The 16442-nt window shown below is 40.5% G+C and overlaps 1 protein-coding gene across 2 annotated transcripts; it reads right to left on the bottom strand.

Moving 5' to 3' along the window:
• Window positions 1-393: 393 nt before the first annotated feature.
• RTCA (RNA 3'-terminal phosphate cyclase) lies at window positions 394-15815 on the bottom strand. Of its 2 annotated transcripts, none has more exons than XM_063298338.1 (11): window positions 15600-15815; window positions 14971-15071; window positions 11324-11467; window positions 10085-10208; window positions 8801-8859; window positions 7985-8126; window positions 6028-6152; window positions 5822-5880; window positions 3543-3637; window positions 1670-1774; window positions 394-611 (listed from the first exon to the last, which is right to left on the bottom strand). In XM_063298338.1, the coding sequence occupies exons 1-11, from the start codon at window positions 15645-15647 to the stop codon at window positions 513-515; spliced, it is 1101 nt and encodes a 366-aa protein (XP_063154408.1). In that variant the 5' UTR covers window positions 15648-15815; the 3' UTR covers window positions 394-512. The 2 variants fall into 2 exon arrangements, with proteins under 2 accessions (XP_063154408.1, XP_063154409.1); XM_063298339.1 differs by lacking the exon at window positions 15600-15815 and adding an exon at window positions 14027-14108 and having other exon boundaries at window positions 14971-15045.
• Window positions 15816-16442: the final 627 nt, after the last annotated feature.

Here is a 16442-nt window from a genome sequence, read left to right as displayed (position 1 = left end):
ATATTTCTGAACAATTGTGTCAAGAAAGTATAACTCTGCATTTTTACTATTAATATCATTTCCATCTGTTGAAATTGCTTTCTTTTTTTCCTGAAATTATGGGCAACAAGGTGATTACAAAATAGACACACCTGAGTGTCTGTGTGTATGAGAGACAGCTGTCATGTATCTTTGTACCCATTATGTTGCATTGCAAAGCAGATGATCAATCCTGAGGAGAGCAGAAATAATTACTGAATTCTAGAAGACATTTTTAAAAGCTGAAGAGATCACTTTCCAGCTGTTGCATCTGTCCTGAACAGCTGCTCAGGTATCTGTTGTGCAAACAATGGCCTCTTCCATCTAGCTCACAATCCAGAAGAACTACCCTTCATTGGAATTAATTCAAAGCAATTGCTAATCACACAACCTTTATTCAAACATTCCAGTGAATGTAGTGCAATACATTTATAGAGATATTAAAAAAAAAAAAAACTAAAATAAAAATAACACCATCTCACCAAGAGCAATAACTAGAGATTGGTGTTAAGCAATCCGATTCCTTGGCACTCAATAATATGGGCATCCTTGGAAGATTCTTCATCTTCTGATTTTGTTACTGTAAACTTAGCCTGCAAACAAAAAATGTTTTAAAAAACTGCTATAAACATTTTTTAAATTAACTTTCTAAAACTGTTCTTCACATGAATTGGATTCCAGGCAAAGTACAAAACATTAAAAATTCTAAAAATTACAAATATAGTACAGGTAGTCCTCACTTACTGACTGCAATTGGGACTGGCAACTCTGTCACTAAGTGAAACATCATGTGACCATGCCAGATTTACATTGGTTCTGCTGCAGTCACTAAGCGAATCACCGGGGGTTGTTAAGTACAACCTCATGTGACCACGACTTGCGACTTCCTGCCAGCTTCCCCACTGACTCTGCTTGTCGGAAGCCGGCTCTGAAGGTCGCAAATGATCACGTGATGATCATAAATGCATGCTGGTTGTGAAGTGCCAAATCACGGTCACATGACCAGGGGAACATTGAGACAGCCATAAGTTCAAGGACTGGTCATAAACCTACTTTTTCAGCATCGTCGTAACTTTGAACAGTCACTGAACAAGGCAGTTGTTAAGTGAGGACTACCTGTAAGGTGATATTTATTAATACTTTAATGATAGCACCAGTTGAACTTCCCCAAAAAGAACATTCTAAAGTCACAGTGCCATCCCAAAAAAGACATTATTCTTTATATATATATATGACATGTGCTGCTCCTAATGATCTTCAGGGAAATTTCAAGCATGTATCCTGCTGGTATGCAGCCATTGTACAAAACGTGGATGGTTAAAATCAGATCTTCAGGGAGACTACTCCGTAAACCAACCATTAGACAAGGCAAGGCAGCTACTTCAAGGAATAGGTGCTGGAGGACAGTAAGTCTTGGAGGATAAAAGCTGCAATTGTTATGCATCCTATCTTAGGCCCAATATAATGTTGAAAGTAACCGCTATTCTTTCCTCTGGATGTGGAATTGTGAAGGACATTATAATATCCTTTGCTTCATGCAGCAAAACATCCTGGGCCAGCCCTTTTTTCACCTGGGGTAAGGTCATGCCACTACTGGCCAGGCTGACAGCTTTTGAAGATCAGCTGATCTGTAAAGAAAACCAGTACTCACATTTGTCAGCAGTTCTGCAAAATGTATCGCAGTTTCCGTGTGCAGCGTAATTGGTCCGGTTTTTATTTTCGAAATCCCATTTGCTAAAGCCATGAAAATTATCAGCTGGAGGGGATTGAAAACAAACAACCAGCATTATGAATGTCTAAAGTGATACATTACTCCCTGATATGAAAGGAAAAAAAAGACACAGCATTCTTTGGCTATCTGACTGAAGCATCTTTTTTATGGGATGCCTTTCTGTCTAGATGTTTTTATATTTATAGCTTGCACCATTCTGAATTATCCAAGCTGATTACAATCAGTCAAGTCACTGAAAAAAGTTTCTGTTTCAAGAACAATTAACAGATTAAGGCTGAACACATCATTAGGGAGTAAGTGCCACTGAACTTAAAGATACTTATAAAATAATCTTCCTGGTTATTATTACTTAATAAAATGTATTGGTCAGAAAAGGTGCTACCAGGGTCCTGATTTTTTGCCACCATAAATTAACATGACTCTCCTCCTGCAACAAAGTTTACTGTCTCTATTGTAAAACACACTAAACCTACAACCTTTTCCAGTTTCACACAAGGTTCTAATGCTCTGGAAAGATTCTGGATCTCCAGGCTAGTACTTGAGCATGCTGCTTTATTATTGTTGCTAATTTAACAGGGTTCATTAGTAGGTCACTTTAGTCAATCTTACTGAGTATATTGTAGGAAATCCTAGCTAGAATGGCTAGAAGGCGGGCATCGCTTTGGTAAATTCATCTGAAGCTATTTTGTATTAATGCAGCTATTTAGCATCATGAAAATATCAGTTTTCAGTTTTTTTAAAAAAAAGTAAGTTTACAGAAAAATAAGGCTATAGAAAAGTAGCCCAAAATCTTTGTAAATATCTGTCAAAATTTGCAAAGCTATAGAGGTGGCTTTTCAGAATTGCAGGTGGAATTGAAAGATAACTTTTCATAGAGAATGACCTCAGAGTAAGGTCTGCTGAATTAAGTGGATTTCTTTTGTCAGATCTGCTTCTCCCCTTCGCTAACAGCCACCATGGCTGGGATTTCCAATGCCAGAAAATCCCAACTCCAGGAAGGCCCCCCAGTTGAGGTACGCAAGAGAAGAGGAAAGCCAGAAACACATGTGGCTCAAAGCTCGCCTGGGACTCCTCCAACATGCTCCCCCAACATGGCAGCAAATTAAACCCTCTCAAGAGCTGATTGAAATTTACTCTCCTTCATGGAGTACAACCGAAAGGAAATGGTGTTCAAAAAACCAAACAAAAAAGAATGGAGAGAGGTAGCTGTCTCTGTTTTTTTCAAGTGAGATTGGTCCGAAATTCTCAAAGATGCTGGAAATGTCAGAGTATTTCATTATTAGAATGCTCCTAATAAACCTCAGGAATTATTTTGCCAAACAGCTTTCTTCTCACTTTGCTCTTCAGCTGTGTGGATTACAACTCCCATCCACCTGCAGTTGGGATGATGGGAATTACAAGCCACCACAGCTGGTGGGCAACAGATTGAGAAAGCCTGGATAATGAAGCAATAACTCCTTGGAATACTAATCCAGTTTGGTCTAGCGGTTAAGGTGCTGGGCTAGAAACCAGGAGACTGAGAGTTCTAATCCCGCCTTAGGCATGAAAGCCGGCTGAGTGACCTTGGGCCAGTCCCTCTCTCTCAGCCCAACTCACCTCACAGGGTTGTTGTGGGGAAAATAGGAGGAGGAAAGAGTATTAGGTATGTTCCCCACCTTGAGTTATTTATAAAAATAATAAAGGCGGGATAGCAAACAAACAAACAAACAAATAAAAAAATCCAGGTGTTTGAGAAGGTGTATGTGTGATATTTCAGCTTTTTTGTGAGAGACTTCCCACAGGCAGATCTTACTTGGTCCTGCAGATAATCATCCACAGCACCTCCATGCCGAAGATTTCCCAGCAACATCTCTGCTGCTTCGATTCCAACTTTGTCTGCATTTTTACCTGTGAGAAAAAGTAAGTGGAAAGATGATTTAAATAAAGTTCCTATAACAGGATTGCCTCTTTCATAAATGAAAAATACATTCAGAGTAGATTCCTATCTTTTGATGGATTTTTTAAAAATTCAGTTATAAAAGAGATTTATTCACCTTCACAAGGTAATCATGGAGACCTATCTATGAAGTTTTGTTTTGTGATGAAATTGGATACAAGTATATTCATATTGTCTTATTTGATTTAGAGTGCACTATAACAGAATATACATCATGGCTTCTTTCAGATATATGCTACCAGGGCCGCAACGGGGGGTGGGGGCAACCAGGGTATGTGCCCTGGGTGCCAAGCTGGGGGGGCGCCAAAATGGGCACAGAATCCATTGCCCCGGGTGACATAGAACTTAGTTGCGGGCCTGTGTGCTACACTAAGAGCTTGATTTAGTGGTGGACCTTGATATAGTGAACTTCGTATGCAATGGACCAATTTCCACAGGCACTGAAGTCATTTGCATGATGTCATAATTATGCAAATGATGTCAGTGAATGCAAATGATGTCACTGGCATTATGAAGTAATCACTACTGCAATGTAGGTTTGCATTTAAAATATATTTGTGGAGAATGAACATCCTCCCTGTTATTTCATTAAAGCAAGGTCTCACACTGTATCTAGATCAGCCTTCCCAAATCAGTTGTCTTCCAGGTGTGTTGAAAATTCTGGGAATTATAATCCCAACACAGGGGAGGAGATCAGTACATTAGAAAGAGCTCATCTAAATTCTAGATGACCATCTAAAGTGTAGACACACTCCCTCAAGATCTACTGGGCCAATTCCATGGTCAATTCTTGTTGAAAAGATATTCTCTTAAGTTACAAAACACGTTGTTCTGCTGCATTTAAGAAGTTATTTTTGTTGTCACCATGTTTAAGGAAAAAACTTCAAAACTGACACCCTCAAAATGCCTGCAAACATGTTTCTGGAAACCAACAAACAGAACATGCAGGAGACTACTTATCCCCGCAAACAGCATTCAAAGATACATTGGCTCTCAAAATTAAAAATCTTGTTATGGTGATTACTGTTAACAAATGTATCTTCTCCATATCTATTTTTTTTAATCTGTTCAATCATGCCCAGTTCTCAGAAACTGCCTGGACAAGTCCCTGTGGTTTTCTTAGGAAGGTTTTTCGGAAATGGTTTGCCCTTGCCTGCTTCCTAGGGCTAAGAGAAAGTGACTGGCCCAAGGTCACCCAGCTGGCTTCGTGCCCAAGACAGGACTAGAACTTACGGTCTCCCAGTTTCTAGCCCATATTACATACAGTTAAAACTGGGTTCAATTGTTCAGAAGTAGCGTAATTTCCTCAAATTCCATTAGAGGGATATTATTTACAATCTCATGGCCACCACCCAAACTTCTTATACTGAAGTTCTCTCAAGTTCTTTTCCTAGTAGCAGTGTATAATAGATGTTGGGAATGGGAAAATATGACATATATTCTGCCATTTAATTATTCAGAGGGACAATTGTTCAAAAAGGGTTAATTTTTTTATTTAACAATAATATTATATGGTAGATAGCATGGGATGTGACATCAGCAACACTCCATGTTTAATTACAAAATGAGAGTTTACTGTTTTGTTATGGCCAAGGTCTCTTTTTTCTTCTAAATATTTTCCCTCCCCTTCCCACTTTTTTTTAATCACCTCTCTCTCCTCTCTTTTCCCTCCAATTTCCCTTAGCCTTCTGCCCCACCTCCCTTATAAGGAAGTGTCCAATTAATCCTTTACTTGCATTATATTAAACAACAATGCACCCTATCATCACAGCCTTTTCCCAGCTGGTTTAGAAGAAAGATATGTCTACATGGGGCAGAGAAGGCAGATACTATCACACTTCTCCCCTCACACACGCATATTCCCTCTTCGGAACTGGGCTTATGGACTCAGCCAGGGCAAGCGCTATATTTCCAATAAGAAGTCTTTGGCCTAGAGCACCCGCATGTCATAACAAAGCTCTCATCGGATAAGTCCATAGATTGTATATAATCCTGAGAAAGGAACTGGAGATGGGATGCTAGGGAAGGCACCATCATACTTTTGGTTTGTAAACATAAAGCAAGAGCCTTTTGCAAAATGGGCAATGAGAAGGCTATGTCACATGAAGCAATGTCCTAGTGCCTGAAGTTCTCACCTCTTTTACCAAGGGATGATCCTGCCAGCAAGCAGCCAGTGGATGTCTCTGCAACAATTCTAAATAAGGTAAAAACTCACTTACAGAATTATACGAAAACGTTGAGGCTCACCCTACCTTGACTCCCCCAAAACAGCTCCCAAGAAACCAGTTGGGTTCCCATGGCAGTAAACTGGGCTGTTCAAATGACAACCAAACCCACTCACATAATCCCAGATCCTGTTCCAAAGGCCTCATTATCCGGCTCTCTAACAGCCTGAATATTGACATAAAGATCTCGGATCTCCTTCCTGATGCATCTCACTGCAGCGGAAGCCATATCTTTGGCTACCTAAAGTAATAAAATAAAATGAGTTTAATAGTCATATGAAATCCCCAATGCAAGAGCTTTCCATCATATATGTATTTTACATAGAAAGAGGATGGGGAAAGATTGCAATTTTGCCAAATATTTGCAAATTATCAGCCTCCTGAAAAGCTGATCTAGAGACTCAGTTTGCTTAGAGTACCCTGCTTGATGATTCTTGCCATTTCTACAAAGTTTGTACAGCAGGGACATTCAACCTATTTCAGGTTGAGGACCCTACTTGGTGTTTGAATGGCAAGTCAGGGGCTGAACTCAGATAAGTTGGAAAAAGAAATAAACATTAACGTCTTTAAATTGAATCAAACGCAGTAATAAGATTACTGTCCTTGGGTTTATTGAGTTTTCTAGTGAAGAAAAACTACAATGTCAATGCAACTTAAGAAATCGTTTTGGTTTTAATGGGATTTTATTGGAATTTTATCATGTATTTATTTGAGTTTTTATTGTATATTTATTCTGTGTTGTAAACCACCCAGAGTCCCTCCAGTCGGAGGAGATGGGCGGTGACAAATTTGTTAAATAAATAAAATAAACAAACTTCTGGAGGCTACATCAAAGACTCAGGGTGTGCGTCAAGCAGCCTTAGAGCCTCAGGTTTGATAACCCTGCTACAGAAAGGAGGTGTCATCTGAAAATCTTCTCTCAGAGCAAATCTCAGCCCTGTGATCAGTCACCTATAACTATAGAGCAGCTTTACAGGATTCTTATCAATCTGTTTTACACTAATCTGTAACAAAGACCTGGCTTATTTGACTCATACAGCAGATGGAAGGCTGATGAACAAAGAACAAAAAAGGGATATTTCTAAGGCTACCAAATAACCTTCTGGACAAGGTGAGAGTTAAACTCTCAGCTGTTATGTTACACCACCTTTTTCATGTATCATATTTGGCTGTCTGACTCAGGGTTTTTTGGAATTACTTATAATCTTTTGTAATGACCTATTCAGTGCTGCTCTTATAATCAAGTCCTAGGCCCATTTAGGGGCCAGTCATAATCCCCATCTTTCAATAACATACCAGGTTAGGCTATTTGTCCATCTTGTCCACTACTGTCAACTCTGGCCATGTCGGCCCTCCCAGGTAAACCAGATGAGCTAATTCTACTTTATTGTAAGGCTACATTAACAGAATCTTGCTAGTCTGAAAATACAAATCAGCCATCACTTGTAACAGCCTGATACCTTAGGGCGGATCCTTCCTAAGTTTCTTTCTTTTCCCATTTTGCAGCTGCGGGCTCCTCCCCCTTTTATCTGATCATTCCCTAGGCAGCATCTCTTCCTTTCATCCGTTAAGGTCATTCTCACATACCATTACAGACCAGAACCAGCTTTGCCACATCTTAGACAAATATCCTTCTTATTTGCTTTGTCGTAACTGAAGGTGCCAATTAAAGGACTGGATCTGGGAACTCCTTCAGGCAAAGAATGTACTTTACAATGGAGGTAATTATTTTTAGCCTTATGATTACATAACAATTTTTTTAATATGGCAACAAGTGCAGAAATATAAAATGTTTACTTTATTATGCTGTAATCATAACTAAATGGCCTGTAATTTTTTTTCAAGGTAGCATGGCATCTTTCTAAGCCATAGTTTAACAATAACTTGCTAATAACCAGAGGATGGGTACACACCAAATGGGAAATCATAAGCTATGATTTACAAATCCTAACATGTAAACCGAACCAAACAAACCATGTTACAATTTAAATCAGTGTGTACTCAATCCAATTTTGGATCCAAATCTTGCAGGATAAGCCCTTTTCCTCACCTAAATATATCAGACATACTTACTTTGATTGGTAAAGCCCCAGCTACAAAGGCTCTTCCATGTATCTTGGCCACAATGCCACGGTCAGTTAAATTGATTGGGTTTAGTTGCTTAACAGGAGACATTCGGACAACTACTTCACCACCTCCTTTGGGATAGTAACCCCTGTTAAAAAGTAATGAAACACAAGCAGAGCTCAAAATAATGAGTGGATTTTTTCTGCCATTAAAGATAAACCTTCTTAAACATAAGTAGTAGTCCTGCAAAAGGCTTTATTTAATCCAGTGTTCTATTTCCTACACCACCCCATTGGAGTATCTTTGAAAGCCCACATGCAGGCTATGAACATCAGGGGTTGAGCAAGTAAGTATTCATGGAGGAGGAGGTTCAAGAGCAGAAGCAGCTATCACCTCACCCTCTACTCCTAAGGCACGTCTAGTCCCCTTGGTGTGATGCTGAAATCACCTGGCTTTGAGTGATTTGCAAATTCCAAAAAGGAATCAGGACAACGAAGTGAAGGGGAAAATCAAAAGGAAATTCAATTTAGTTGAGACATAATTTAATTGTTAAATACAGTGCATGATTATTCTCCATATTATTTAACCACTTAGACAAGTTACAACTTAGGAAAGAGTTCAAGGGAGGCTACACTCCCTTTTCAGAGGCTGCGCTGCAGCTTTGGGGCTTTAGTTTTTGCACGTCTCTTAGAAGGCCATAAAAGCAGGACATAAGTTAAAGGAAGGGAATCTCTTTTGTTGCCAAAATGCAGGAAAGTTATTAGATATGGAAACTTGCAATCATAGAAACAAGATACAGATCCACATACAACTGGAACTCACCTCCTTTTTATGTCACAGTCTAGGGTCAAAGCAAACTTCTCAACCATTGGCCTGAAGACCTGGAGAGTAAATACATTTGCTGAAAAACACAGGTACAGCCTTTTCACAAGTAAAGATCCCTTTTAGTTATGTTGCCGGAGTGATGGGAAAACTGTCTGTCTGTCTGTCTGAAGGCTTCACTCCTATTTTGTCTGAGTATGGAAAACTGTAATTTCCATAAACAATGGTTTGCTGTCAAAAACTATAATTTCTTCATGTTTTAAAGACAAACTATGATTTGTTCTATGTCAAATCAGTTCTATGTGCTTGGGACAAAGTGGCAAATTCTGATCTGTCACGAACTAAAAGTAGAAGCTCATAGCCTACTCCCTTGTACATAAAAGAAAAGTAATGGGCCATGTGTTTCCAAGGCTTATGATGACTGTCATTTTATTTAACATGAACCAATATATCAGATATCCTAGAGAGAGAATTTGAAGGAGGGATAAGATGCTGTTTTGTTTCTTTTCAGGCAGATTTAAAATCATCCTCATTCTGTCTCTATTTTTTTTTCATTTGAGACACAGCTTAGACTAAGAAACATCTAATCAATAAAAATAAAGCAACAAATTGCATTAGAATCACCCCCTTTGCAATTTGGGCAGATGTGCCACATTATCCACACAATCCTATTATTTTCAAGAATAAAAAAATGTTTAGCATCCAACTGAATAATTTCAAGAACTAAACAAAGTTTGGAAATAATTATTCACCTCATTGCTTGTGAGAAGTGAGAATTAAGTTTCCAAATCAATAGGTAGAGAGCCATTTATCACAATTTGAGTAAATTAAAGCAGTTTTAACTTGCTTTAACATTGATCAGCTTTACCATTGCTTCACCAGAGATGTCTGCAAAAAGGCTTTAAAAAGTTAACATGGCAGCTGCAACTGAAATTCTTCCCCTTTTATATGCTTTATATAAAAGAGGGGTGAGTCTTGGCTCATGGTTATCTTGAGTTTTTTGAACCTTCTGTGCTTGATTTTAGTCTTGCTTAACTGCTCCCACTTTATTTATGGGGCCCTGACATCAGCTTTTAAAAGCTGATTTTTCGTTTCTTTCATGCCATACTTTCAGGCAGATGGATGCTAAAAATGCTTGAGGACCAGCAAATCTAGTGAACATATTCCCAATGTCTGCATTGGTAAAGCTAAACAGAGAAGTCTATTGTGAAACAACCAAAAATGAACTATAACTTGGACTGCAAGATCAAAGGCCCAACTTTAAGCAAATGAACTTCTGTTTACCATCAATGTATAGTCAATCTGAGGAGCCATCTCTGCATTGGTGCCTCCTTTCAAACGAAGTTCAGAAGGAGAGGCCGCAAAAAGGACACAGGGCATGGCTACTTGCATTAGCAAGCAAACGCTCCTATGATTAAAAAAATGCATAGACAAAATAGGTTTATGGTCTCATTATGTTCCCAGCAAGGAATAGGACTCAAATGCCTAAATAGCCCCTTCAACTTTATGATTCTGTTGCTGTTTTTCCACTCAGCTTCCTTGAACAGTCTAGGAGAAAGCCATCTATGGTTTTCCTTTCCTGCCCACCTTCCATTTTATTCTATGATTTAGAGCAATGTTCCTTAAACTTTTTTTTCTCTCAGGACCCCTTCCAACTTTTAAAATTATAGAGGACCCTAAAAAAGCTTTTGTTTGTATGGGTTATATTTACTGACATTTACTGTGTTAAAAATTAAAATTGCCACATTCACTGCCGCTACTGCTTCTCACAATTGTCTGATGGGATTTTAATATTGTATTATTTTTCAACATACGCTGGCAAATAATTTTGATTTCATGAACCCCTGAGAGGGTCTTGGGGGACCCCCAGAGGTCCTAGGACCACACTTTAAGAAACACTGATTTAGAGGAAAGCAATTGGCTCCAATCATTCAGTCAGCTTCAGAGCTGAGTGGGGATTGGGACCTAAGCCTTTCCACTATTAGTTCAACATCTGGTTAATTTCAATGAACCAAAATTCTAAGCAATTCTGCACTGGCAAGTTGGCACTGGCATTTTGCAACTGCAGAAACTGAACTTCAATCAAAAGCTCCAGGATCCACAAAAGGGAAAAATCCACACAAGAAAAAAATGCTCCTTGCAAAAAAATTATTCTTAGAAAACTGCAGAAAAATTTATCTACAAAAAAAGAAATGACCAGGACATTCATACAGTAATAAAATATCAGTGTTTACGAAAGAGCTATCATTTCTGCCGCACACTATATCTATCTAGGCATGCGAGTGTGTGCGCACACGCACCCATTTATACCTTTTCTTTCATTTTGCAGCAAGGCCTTTCTTAGTCTGGTGTCTTCTATGTGCATTGGACTACAATTCCCATATCATACTCAGCTATCCCTTTGCTGATTGGTGATGGGTGGATTGTTATCCAATACTTCTGGAAGGACACAAGTCTAAAGCTTTAATGTACAGTTTCTTTTCAAAACTGAGTACTAATGAATACAAATGCAGAAAACAATACCCTGCTGTTTTAGTGTCTGCTATGTGAGTTCCACCCTTGATCTTCCCAGGCATGAAAGTGATCTCTGTTGACCCGATTTCTCCACCTTCCATCTGTCCATCACACAGATTGCAAACCATTTCCAATCCAGACAGGTGCTGAGGCCTTCAAGTCAAGTACACTGAATTAGAACATAAGAGAGCCCAGGCATGCACATGTGATACAAAGGATGCTCATTTTGTGTGTGCCTTATAGCAGGGGTCCCCAACCCCCGGGCTGCGGACTGGTACCGGTCCGTGGCCTGTTAGGAACCGGGCCACACAGCAGGAGGTGAGCAGTGGACAAGCGAGTGAATTTACAGCCTGAGTGTTTACAGCCGCTCCCCATCGCTCGCATTACCGCCTGAGCTCCACCTCTTGTCAGAGAAAGCAAGTCCATTTGCTGCTATATCCAAATGGCGCGAAGAAAAAAGAATAAAAGGTCGAGAAAAAGAGGAAGTGCTTGAATCATCCCGAAACCATCCCACCCCCACGGTACATGGAAAAATTGTCTTCCACAAAACCGGACCCTGGTGCCAAAAAGGTTGGGAACCGCTGCCTTATAGTGATGATCTTCCTACATCGCAGGTCAATTAGCCACTTCCCCACTAGCCCAGGGAGAGTAGCAACAACCCCTTGACAAGCAAGTGGCAATTATTCCCAATTATTGCTTCCCTTGATTAGAAAGAACATTTCTCCAGGATAGGGAAATGGGTGCTCTTCACCTAATTTCACATGGCCTTTGGTTTCAAAATCCTTCTCTAAGCGATCAATTCAGACTTCTGACAAGTGTGATATATATATTCCCTCCTCAGCAGAGTAGGGAGATAGGCAAAAGGATGTCAAAATGAGAATGGGAGGGGGATGTTAGACAGACAAAGAATACTCTACTTATTTTTGGCTCTGGCTCCACCCACCATTTGTTTCGGTCCCACCCACCCACCGATGTACCTCCCAGTCAGTGTAGGGAATATGGAGCTATGTGAACTATAAATAATCTGATATAGTATAGTATATAGTGTATAGTGCATAGTATAGTATAGTATATACTATATATAGTATAGCTCCATATGTTCCTACAGCAACTTCCAGGACAAAAGTAAGCTGGGATAACACTGCAATTCTATCTCCCAGGTCTTTAAGCCTGGAAGAGGAAGGCAAGCCAAAATTATTCTAGATGGACTTTTCCTGGTCCATTTTCCACAGGGATAGAACCACCAACTGCCCAGAAGTTTTTTTTAAGTCATTTGATATATATTATATAAGAATAATGACATGATAGGTTTATATTTTTGTTAGTCATTATATTGTTTATTCATTACATGGTTAACCGCTACTGGATCGCCAATTAGAGTCGGTTTTATGATGGAAGCAGTACAAGCCTGAGAAATAAAAAATAAAATAATGTATGATTGTTCAAGTGGCTTATAAGCAACTTTGATAGGATCTGTGCCCTAGAAGGCAGGATATAAATGATAGTAAAAAATAAAACAACATAGTAAGTGTGTAGAACCATATAATACAACATTTATTTATTTGTTTAATTTTCTATCCCGCCTTTATTATTTTGATAAATAACTCAAGGCAGCAAACATACCTAAGACTCCTTCCTCCTCCTATTTTCCTCACAACAAACACCCTGTGAGGTGGGTTGGGCTGAGGTAGAGTGACTGGCCCAAGGTCGCCCAGCCAGCTTTCATGCCTAAGGTGGGACTAGAACTCTCATTCTCCTGGTTTCTAGCCTGTTGCCTTAACCACTAGACCAAATTGGCTATAATTAAATGCCACACTGCCATCCTAACAGGACTTGGGCAAGCTGCCACACTTTTATTCATCCACAGGTATATCTGCAGATGAATAAAAGATGAAAATATCTACAGAAGAGTTTTAAGGCAGTTTTATAGCCACAGAAGCATTAGCCTCTTTTTCCCATTTTAGATCATCCCTGCTGTATACTGTACCTAATGAGAAAAGATGACCAAATGCCCATCCAAAATAAACTGCAAGTTAACTGAGGCAGCTTGTAATTCTCTTTTCTACTATTCAGTCTAGGTACCTTGCTCTTGGTTGTTAGATTAGATCTTTCCATGAATCTATCTTACATTACAGAAAGCAAATTCTGTAATTCTAACGTTTCATCCTGCACAGGAACTAAATCTATCAGAAATAAGCAAGCTGGGAGATGTATCAGGAAGATTCTGAGACGGAATCTTGGAACTATGAGGAACTGAAGAGTGAATCGTAAAATAAACATTTATAAAGGAGAGTAACTAGTGGGAATTTATATGGAAGAGTAGAAGGTAAATGGGTTTTATTTTAAGGTATGTCCAATACTCTATGCCACCTACCCTGTAAGCATGAACATTCAGCATAAAAAACTGTGGTATCACCAACAGCCATATATCACTGGTAGCAAAGTGCACAGGATTTACTGGAATGCTAACTCTATGCTGTACTAATCTATTTCTAACCTGATCCAGAAAGTTTATTAACATATTCTGACATACAGAACATTAGAGAACAGTCATTACTGAACACTCCAACACTAAACAAGTTTTTCCATATAAAGGATTTATGTTTTTTATAAGGAAAGCATCCAGTCCCCATTGCACTTTGAAGTATGATAGAGCAGGGACAGCAAACTTGTGGTTCTCTAGATGCTGTTAAACCACAACTCCTAATATACCTCACTATTAGTCATGCTGGCTGAGGATGCTGGGAATTTTAGTTTAGCAGCTTCTGGAGGTCCACAGGCTCTCCCTCATGGTCTGTGAAAAATAGAGATTTAAAATGAGAACCAAGCCTAACAAAATAGCTTAAACCAGTCCAGCATTCCAACACCAGCTCAAGAACTGCTATGCCAGCAGATGGCAGCATCTGACTGATGTTTCTGAGTTTGGAAGCTAAGCAGGCTTGGACCTGGTTACTATTTCGATCACCCAGAGAATTCCAGGGATAGATGCCTTGGAACTGTGGTGTTGGAGGAAAATTCTGAGAGTGCCTTGGACTGCAAGAAGATCAAACCAGTCCATACTCCAGGAAATAAAACCAGACTGCTCACTTGAGGGAACGATATTAAAGGCAAAACTGAAATACTTTGGCCACATAATGAGAAGACAGGACACCCTGGAGAAGATGCTGATGCTAGGAAGAGTGGAGGGCAAAAGGAAGAGGGGCTGACCAAGGGCAAGATGGATGGATGACATTCTAGAGGTGACGGACTCGTCCCTGGGGTGGAGCTGGGGGTGGCAACAACCGATAGGAAGCTCTGGCGTGGGCTGGTCCATGAAGTCACGAAGAGTCGGAAGCGAATGAATGAATAAACAACAAAAGGCTAGACAAGAAAGTCAAAGGCAATGCCAAACCACCCACTTCCTTACTGTTGCCTGAATACTGCATGGACTCAGCAGGAGTCAAGCTTGATTTGAGGCAGCCTATCCTTGATAACTATCGGGAAATGGTGCTCCTTTGTAGCCACCATAAAAACTAAAAGGGTTTTACAGGTTAGTAATTTTTGTGAACTTCTCCACAAACATGGCACAAACATGAGCGACAGGAATCAGATAGCAAATTTCTTCCTAAGATTAGCTCTAAAGAAATCCACTTTTCCCACAATTCACCAGGATTTACCTTAGACCAGGCTGACTCCTGCCAGCTCGGATATTTTTCACCTGCAAAGGTGTACTGAGCAAGCAACTCAGAGCCGTAGAAACCCTCAAGATCTGGCCACCCTGCAAGGGAAGCAGATGTCAAACCTCATAAAACTGCAGCTGTTGCTAAGATTGGAAAGCCTACCCAGGGTTCAAACTATGTCAAGTTCACAGGTCCTGTAATGCCCTTTTGCAAACGGGGGGGGGGGAATATTAGGGCGGGTGAGCACAGATGTCATAAATAGTCTTAGCAAGGCAAGCCACTAAGGTTGGAATTCTAGACTCATTCACTCAGTGGGAGGCATACAAAAGATTGTCCCTGTGGATACCGCTGGAAAGGGGGAACCCAAAGGCTAACATTCCTGTTTCCAAATTTAAAAAGATCCACGGCAGATGGTCTTGGACTCTGCCTCGAGGAAGAAAAGACGGGGTTAACCTTTTCCTGCCAGCGATGATGAGAATCGCGACCTCTCTTATTTGCCCGCCGATACCAATCGAACCATTCATTCATTCATTCCTTCCTTCCCTGCGAACGTTCGAGCGCGCCACCCGCCCCAAGCCAGCGTCACGAGGATCCCGGTGCCCGCGATCTCTCTCCCTCTAACTCACCCCTTCCATAACGCTGCCATCTATCTCCACTCGACCTTCGTCGCCCATGGTGGGCCGACGCTGACAGGCCGCGTCCTGCGCCTTGCAAGTGAGGGGACGCCTCCCAGAAATCAGCCCTCTCACTCTCAGGAACAGAAAAGGCGAGGGACCGGAACCCGACCCAAGGCAAGCGCGCAGGAAAAGAAATCCAGCCACGGCGGCATTTGGCGCCGCCCCCTTCGACCTTCAGCCTCTACTGAGAAAGCGGGCGGGGAGCAGGCGCAGAACAGGCCGGCTGCTGCTGCTTCGGATTCGGTTGCTCCAGCGACTTAGAAAGTAGGGGTGTTCGGCTGTCTGAGCAGGCTGGGATTTCTGACTGCCAAGTTATTTCGATACACACCTTTTCGAAAACCTTTGCCAGGAGAGCTATTATTTTTCCCCCCTAAATGTATTTAAGTTGCACTTCAACCGGAGTTCGATCGGTACGCATAGTGTTCGTTTGTGATCTGATTCACACCCGTATGAGGTCTGTTGAATAAACACAATCGGCAGGACTGCACAAATCAGAAAAAGACATACTGAAGTTAGAATGAGCGTGAGAAAGTTGTTGCAGCAAACCGTATCACATATATATTGCTTGGGCCTCTAGGATACAGACGATGCAGGCTGCCTAAGAGTCTTGTATAGCCTGAAAGCTTGCATCCGTTTTATCCATTGTATGTTAGATAGATGTGAGGGTGACAGTGTGTATATGTGTGTACACACACGAAACACACAGAGACAGCCCTCTAGCCAACCTCATCTCATACTTGTTGATTGCTTTTTATATTCCTACTTTATATTTTTTTATTGTAAGCCGTCCAG

This window comes from Candoia aspera, chromosome 3 (assembly GCF_035149785.1).
Source record: "Candoia aspera isolate rCanAsp1 chromosome 3, rCanAsp1.hap2, whole genome shotgun sequence".
In the NCBI taxonomy this organism is placed as follows: Eukaryota; Metazoa; Chordata; class Lepidosauria; order Squamata; family Boidae; genus Candoia; species Candoia aspera.
Note: the sequence above shows the minus strand (reverse complement) of the source record. Positions and strands in the feature narration are given on the sequence as shown.